The sequence below is a fragment of the Littorina saxatilis genome, linkage group LG4, assembly GCF_037325665.1.
Source record: "Littorina saxatilis isolate snail1 linkage group LG4, US_GU_Lsax_2.0, whole genome shotgun sequence".
Lineage (NCBI taxonomy): Eukaryota > Metazoa > Mollusca > Gastropoda > Littorinimorpha > Littorinidae > Littorina > Littorina saxatilis.
The window spans coordinates 3,029,208-3,037,243 of record NC_090248.1 but is presented as its reverse complement, the minus strand read 5'-3'; the positions used below and the strand labels follow the sequence as shown (position 1 = coordinate 3,037,243).

Here is an 8,036-nt window from a genome sequence, read left to right as displayed (position 1 = left end):
TGACAGACCAGCTTTTTTGTCGTCCGAGGGGGAGCATACCGTCTTTTGTTTCATATTTATTGACCAAGGCCGAAGGCCGCGGTCAATACATATGAAACAAAAGTCGATATGCCCCCCGAGGACCGACAAATAAAGCTGGTCTGACAACAAACCACCAAACATCGTTTTTGTCATCATTTTGGTAGTGAGAAAATAAGATCACAATCAACACAGGGAGCCATGCTTTGAAACACGGGTTCCGTGCTGATAACCACACGAGTTCCGTGCGGATAACCACTGGCAATCAAAGCTGGCGTGTGAAAGCAACTTTCTGTATTTTTGAGTTCATAAAATGTTGGGATGAATATGTCAGGTTTGAGGATGCACAGTTCTGTTTGTTCATCTCGGTATTCCACTCCCTCGGCTTTCAGTTGTGACTATTAAGCTTAGTAATCGAATGTGGAAGCTACGTTGCGTCAAAGGTCACAGAAGATTTGCGTCGTGCAGCGAAGGAAAGAATCGCGATCTTGTTTCCGACTCAGTACCTCTTTGTTTTTCATTAGACCTGTCAATCTGCTTGCTCGGCTTTGTGAGATGCTTGCATATCTTGTTGCTAGTTTCTTTGCTTTTATCATTATTTATTATTTGTGCTTCGTTTATCGATACAACGTCTTGTGCACGGGTCAAAATGTGTGTCAGGGGTCAATTGGTTTGACTTGAACTTGACGTTCGTGTTTCTCACACAAAGATACACGCACTCCATGACTTTGTAAGAAGACATAACATATCGGTAGGTTTCATTTGTTTGTGATGCATTTATTGAAGTAGTTTTGTTTTTTTGTTTACTTTTGCCAGTTTGCCAGTTGGGTTTTGGAACTTTGCAAAGCAGTGTCGTGTCGTCTGTTTAGGTCTGGGGAAACGCCAATGAAAAGAGCCGAAGAATCCTCGAGCGTTTCTATTGGGTTTGCTTTTGATTATCCATGAAATATGGCTTCCTGCAACTATGGTAACCGGGGATTTATTCCCCGGGGAACATGACATTTATTTCCCAGGTGCTTGTGAATGAAAACTCGTGAAAATGATGACAAACATCTTTGTCATGATTATCACGAGTTTTCATTCATACCCAGCCTGGGAATAAATCTCATGTTCTCCATGCAATAAATCGAGGTGGTGAGTGAGTTTGAGCTTTCAGGTGAAACATCCATTGTCAAAGTAAAAGCTGAGTGTTTGATGTGTGGAACCATCGCGGCTTTGGATTCGTGTTTCCGATGACAACGATTGTAAGCATTCACTCTCAAAGACCCAATCAATGTTGATAATTACCGCGGCGACTCATGGTCAATTTGCAACTTATCTCTGTAATCGCAAAATCCACAACGAAAAGACACAAAACACATAAAAGAAAAGAAATATGCTCAACACTTACTGAACTCACAGGTATGATCGCAGCTCTGTACATTGTCAGACTGAAAGAAAAGCGTCAACAAGCTACGTTTGACGTCACAGACAAGTTTGACGTGTTATCTGGAGCTATATTATTAGTTATCATTATATTTGACTGTGATATCAACATTTATCAGTCTGAATGTCGAGAAAGCTGAAATCATATCAGATCGAGGCGTAAGGGGTATTTAATTTTAATCTTTCTGATTCAATTACTTTTCTTTTATAAATTTGTGATTTACAAAAAAGGGAGACATTTGTTTCCTTTAGGTGAGATTTTATTCTTCAAAATTAAAATTGATAAACTACTTCCTGCACGATATCAAATTCGGTGGGAACTTCCTGCGCGATGTCAATTGATATACAGTTCCTAGTTGACCAATGACAACAGCAGTTTTTGTCATGTGATCAGTAAAAATGCGATAAACGGTGATGATGCTTTGCGGCCCGGAGTTGGATTCTAAAAATTCGTCCCCCTGTGGGTTAATTACACATTAACATGCTTCCATTTAAAACTTCGAGGTCGTCATCGTGGATTGACGCCCGATCAACGCTAATTGAAGCCCGACGGAGCGAAGCGACGGAGGGCTTCAATTAGACTTTGGGAGGGCGTCATTTCATTTCATTAATTGGTGTTTAACGTCGTTTTCAACCGCGAAGGTTATATAGCGACGGAGGGAAGGGGGGAGATGGGATAGAGCCACTTGTCAATTGCTTCTTGTTCACAAAAGCACTAATCAAAAATTTGATACAGGGGCTTGCAACGTAGTACAATATATTACCTTACTGGGAGAATGCAAGTTTCCAGAACAGAGGACTTAACATTTCTTACATACTGCTTGACTAAAATCTTCACAAACATTGACTATATTCTATACAAGAAACACTTAACAAGGGTAAAAGGAGAAACAGAATCCGTTAGTCGCCTCTTACGACATGCTGGGGAGCATCGGGTAAATTATTTCTCGTCCCAGCCAATATGCGGGGTTGGGAGGGCGTCAATCCACGATGAAGACCGAGAAGTTTCAAATGGAAGCATGTTAATGTTAATCTGACGACGATCTCTTTCCTGCTTTCATGCGATGGTAAACAGACAGAATTGGTTCTGTTCTGTTCACACACTACTTTCAGTCCACCTACCTGCAAGGGTCAAGTCCCAAGAAATATGTCTCTGTATTTCTATCTTATTACTCTGCTCCTGTTTTGTTTTCTTTCACATACATTTTCCCTTCTTTTTTGACGGGTTTCTGGATAGCAAACTCTAAAACAAATTCTTGTCATCACAAAAGCGATCTTTGGAATTGACTGACCTAGTCCGGAAGAATTCATGCATCAACTTACGTCACGTAATCGACGTCATCACTTCGCATAACGTATGGTCTCGGTATTTAGTTGGCCTTCATATTTCCTACTTGTAAAATGACCCTCAAAGCTAACCGAGACTAGCTGAGGTTGTATCAATGCCCCTCGCCAGCAGGTGGTTCATGGCTTTTTTAGCGAGTGGTTATCGACAATTAATGACCGGTAAATGTTAATGAGTTGAGGCATTCTGACCAATCACAGGATCTGTTTCATTGAAACGCCAACTTGATTGAATTACAATGTGCATTTCGTTGCACTACCAAAATGATGACAAAAACGATGTTTGGTGGCTTGTTGTTAGACCAGCATGTGTGTGTTGGTCCTCGGGGAGCATATCGCCTTTTGTCACATATTTATCAATTGCGGCCTTCGGCCATGGTCGATAAAGATGAAACAAAAGACGATGTATGGTCCCGTCGGACAAAATAAAAGAAGCTGGTCTGTCAACAAGCCACCACATATCTTATATCATGATGGAACGCTTCTCCACGCAGCACAATACTATCACTACCAGTAGCACACCTGTTCCAAGGGTAGCAGGATAATTGTCCACCGGACAATTGCCCCCCCCTCCCCCCCCCCCCCCGGACAACTGCCCCCCGAACAATTGCCCCCAAGGACAATTGCCCTCCGGACAACTGCCCCCCCTCCCCTCACCATGGGAAGACATTTGCCCCCTGGGCAACTGCCCCCCCCCCCCCCCCCCCGATTCGTTTTTGTTTTTTGTCACAATAGGGCGAACAACTATTGCTACGCCTACCGATCTCGCAACATGTATAATTATGTTTTGATTTGTCTCTAGTTGTGGTAGATGGCGCCGTGTGTCACCATACACAGCGCAAAACTATAGCTACCATTATCAATCTATATTGGTTGTCTATTTCTAGATTTGGCAGACGGAGACACTTGTTACAACACATCGACACACTATGGCTATCCCTACCGGTCTCTGTAAACAGATATGTGTGTGTATTTTCTCTGTCTAGGTGTGACAGACGGAGACACTTGTTACAACATGACGACACACTGCGGTTACCTCTACTGTTCTCTGAATAAAATATGTGTGTATTGTCTCTGTGTAGATGTGGTTGATGGCGAGAATTGCATCTTCCAGAATGGATTCTATAAAAGCTACTACTACTGTCAGTATGGCTGCTGCAGTTCTCGATGCTGCAGCTACAGGAGCGTCTCAAATTTTGGGTGAGACTACTTGCACTTAAGTGTGGTTGCTTGGTTGCTTTGTTGAATGTGTGTTTGACTTCCTGTATGTTTGTTAGTTTCACTATTTCTCTGTCTCTCCGTTTCTAGACTTCTCTCTCTTTTTATACGCCTGCCTCTCTGTCTCCCATTGTTACCGTCTCTCTCTATATTTCCCTGTCTCTCTTTGTTCATGCCTCTCTATATCCCTGTCTCTCTGTCTCTCTTTATACCTCTCTGTCTTTCTATTTGTCTGTGTAATGCAGTCATCTTTTATTCTCCTCTGTGTATGTTCTTCTAGGTACATTTATACGAGCTAGACCGGTCAACCTTGTTGAGCAGACCGTAGATGCTGAGTCTCATTATTTCCATGTGGGAGACTTTCTCTGTTCCTGTACAGTATGAATACACGTCGGGAGAGATCGATATATCATTTTAACTCAGTAGTAAAACACAAGAGGAAGGAAGCCTGTCATGTTGTTGGTATAAAATCTGTTGAGAAAAAGAACTCGACCTAAACAAATTCATTGTGTGTGTGTGTGTTTGTATATGTGTTTGTTTGTGCGTTTGTTTGTGTGAGTGCTTCTTTGTTTGTTTGTTTGTTTGTGTATTTTTGTTTGTTTGTGTGTTTGTTTGTTTGTTTACTTGTTCGTTCATTCATTCGTTCGTTCGTTCGTTCGTTCGTTCGTTCTTTCGTTGGTTTGTGTGTTTGTTTGTTTGTTTACTTGTTCGTTCGTTCGTTCTTTTGTTGGTTTGTGTGTTTGCTTGTTTATTTGTTTGTTAGCTTGCTTATTGATGTGTTTGTTTTTGGTTTGCTTGTTGGTTTGTTCGGTTGTTCGTTCGTTCGTTCGGTCGGTCGGTCGTTTGTTCGTTCGTTCGTTCGTTCGTTCGTTCGTTCGTTCGTTCGTTCGTTCGTTCGTTCGTTCGTTCGTTCGTTCGTTCGTTCGTTTGTTTGTTTGTTTATGTGTTTGTTTATTTGTTTGATTTCGGTGAGTTTGTTTGTTGGTTGGTTTGCTGGTGTCAGTTTTATATTCATCTATTTTTCTTTCATATTTCGTCCTAAATGTGTGATATTTTTAATTTTATTTTCAGGACGTCTGTTGCTGTCATCGTTGGCTGTGTGATCGGGGCGATCGCTCTCATCGCTTTCATCATCACCGCCATCTGTTGTTGCATCAGAAGGAGAGGTCGTCCCGGGCAGGTGATCGTGACAGGTCAGCCTGGCTTCAACCCTGCCGCGCCGGGCGTCGCCGTCATTCAACACTGTAAGGATATTGTTGACCCTTTGATTTGATTTGATTTGATTTGATCATATTTCATTTGTTTGTATTATTTTGGTGTACTATTATTTATTTTAAATCTTATTTATGTTGAATTTCATTTCATTTAAATCTATGTATTTTTGTAATTGTTTTCCTGTCAATATTGATTGATTGATTGATTGGTTGATTGATAATATAATTGATTGATTGATTGATTGATTGATTGATTGATTGATTGATTGATTGATTGATTGATTGACTGATTGATTGACTGATTGATTGACTGATTGATTGATTAATTTGTTTGAATTGTTTGCCAAGCATACTATTCTGATGAGTTAAATCCCCCAAAAGAGTTATGATAACTTAGTGTCAGACTTTTGATTTTGATGCAGTGGTGATTGTGTTGATCCTATATATCGATTATCTTGAGAATGTTCCGGGCCTTCTTTTCTGTAACTTGACTTTCCAGAAACGTGTCTTTATTTTGTTTCTTTTTACATTTAGTCACGTTTTGACTAAATAGACGCATTACCCTTTATCTCTATTTTATTCCACCTGAGTGTATATAACCAGTGTATATAATTCATTAACAAGCATTCATCTCTGTGTCGCAGCCAACACCCACACATCTGCTCCAGCTCCATCCCAGCCTCAGTACAACTACGGCATGCAGCCAATGGGAGGGCCACCAGGGAACGCGGCCTTCAAACCCTACGCACAACCGCCACCAGCCTACCCCGGGTACTCTAACGCAGCATATTCAACCTCGGACAACCCCGGCACTACCCCGACTTACCCCCCTTCAAGCGGCGGGGAAAGCAACCCTGGGGGCAAGTCTGGGGGCACTCCCGGTCTGGCTAACGCTGGCTATAGCCAGCCTCCCGCTCCAGGGTTTAACCTTTAGTAGGGGATCTGCGGAGGAAAACGAGCACATAAAAGCAAAGTTAAATTAAGGCACTCTCCTTTCATAGGCTTATTTAGTACAGGCTTTTTTCAACCAACCACATTCGTTTCGTGCCATATAAGGAAGTGCTACATCACACTTGTTGCGTACACGTCATTTCCGGTTGACGTTGAAACGAAGTTCACACCAAAAACTTTCGTTGATTTGGGCGATTCTACGAATCTACTTGCGTTGACTTTGTAATCATGTTTTGGTTATTTCGGTATGGAAACCTTTAATCTGTTGGATATAGGTTACCTGATCGTTATTTTAACTGTTCATATTTTCCTACTTTAAGGTCTGGAGTAGACGCTAAAGTCGATCTTTCACTGCATTTATGGAGCATACATTAGGTTGAGCTTGGGAAAATCAAAGATGGCGGCTCGGAGCCGGTTGCCGCTTCACGACTTTTGAGTTATAGTTCTTCCCTAATATAAATAGAATATTTATATTCAAAGGGCAGACCTTAATCTATGAACTGTCTCACTTTGAACAGTTATAAATTGTATTTATCATACATACGTGAGAGAGACACCCGTGAGATAATAATCGTTCAAATCACACGTGTGTATATCATGTAAATGAGGTCATGTCAAGCAAGTCTGGCAGGGACCTGTTTTTCCACTGCTTATGATGCCAAAGTCACCGAGACAAACGTCATTATAGAAAACAAAATTGCGCTCGCTAATTACCCTCGATGAATCTTTAGAACTAACACGTCACGCCACACTTTCAGAGTGACGTTTCTTTGCTTTGACGTAATAGAGAGCACGAGGCTTTAGAAGAGATCGAGGTTCCAAAACAAGCGTCTTCAATTTAGCTGCCTCGACTGCAAGACATTTTCAGTGAAATACACGTAAGTACAGTATGTAGGATAAACAGAATACTACATGGCTTGCTGTGTCGTACCAGATTTACACTCGTTGCTTTTTCAAATAGTGAACAGCTCGCTTTCGCTCGCAGTTCAATATTTAAAAAAACTACTCGTGTAAATCTGGTACGACACAGCAAGCCATGTAGTATTCTCTTTGAGTGGAGCTTCGGGTTGCACTTTAATCGCACATAACACACATCGCACATAACACACATCGCACATAACACACATCGCACATAACACACATCGCACATAACACACATCGCACATAACACACATCGCACATAACACACATCGCACATCGCGCTTCTTCTGCGAACAGAACTTCTCTGCTGGCGTAAGACTAAACCGAAACCGACACAATTTTTTAACACGCACTGTTGAGTTTCGTTGTGCGCGCGCATCCCAGCGGGCAAGAGAAAAATAATGAGGTGGCGAAGAGAAAGTGGTGGACTTTGTTCTTCTCTCCAAATCTAGCTAGTGTTAACCGTTCTACTCACCGTCTCAGATCAGGTATTTACACGGGAAAAGACCATTCCTCTCCTCTTGGTCACATACCAAAAGTTAACAGCATCGATGCTTTTTGTACACAGTGATCATGTTGTGACAGTTAATTTTGTAAAAGCCAATGATGGTCTTTTCAGAAAGTAATTCACAGGGTGTTGCTTTGTGGTATGTGACCAGGTGGAGGGGTGGTCTTATCCCAGGTAACAGTCAGGCCCGAGTTGAGCTGGTGAGCAGAACGAATTTCGATGGAAGGACTGTGCCTTTAAATAAGTCGTATGTACAGATCCATAGGTGTCAACTTCACTGTAGCCGTCACAATCCCCAACCAAAAGTAAATGTCATTATGATGTAACGATAAGTAATTCATATTTTTCTCACTTCCCGTCACTATGCCAAAATACCAACGCTGTGGATATGACACAGTTTAAAGTTGACCGCAGAGGCTCCGCTTGACCCAACAGTT

The 8,036-nt window shown here is 41.7% G+C and overlaps 1 protein-coding gene across 3 annotated transcripts in view; it reads left to right on the top strand.

The window, feature by feature from the left end:
- Positions 1 to 8,036, top strand: part of LOC138963796 (protein shisa-4-like) — an 86,550-nt gene that overhangs the window by 78,156 nt on the left and 358 nt on the right. The window contains exons 2-4 of one of the 3 annotated variants that reach the window (XM_070335652.1): positions 3,870 to 3,987; positions 5,077 to 5,249; positions 5,864 to 8,036. The exon at positions 5,864 to 8,036 is cut by the window's right edge and continues 358 nt beyond it. In XM_070335652.1, coding sequence (XP_070191753.1) covers positions 3,870 to 3,987; positions 5,077 to 5,249; positions 5,864 to 6,153 — 581 coding nt within the window. In that variant the 3' untranslated portion in view covers positions 6,154 to 8,036. The remainder of the gene's footprint in view (positions 1 to 3,869; positions 3,988 to 5,076; positions 5,250 to 5,863) is intronic. The other 2 variants (XR_011454908.1, XM_070335651.1) reach the window with 2 other exon arrangements.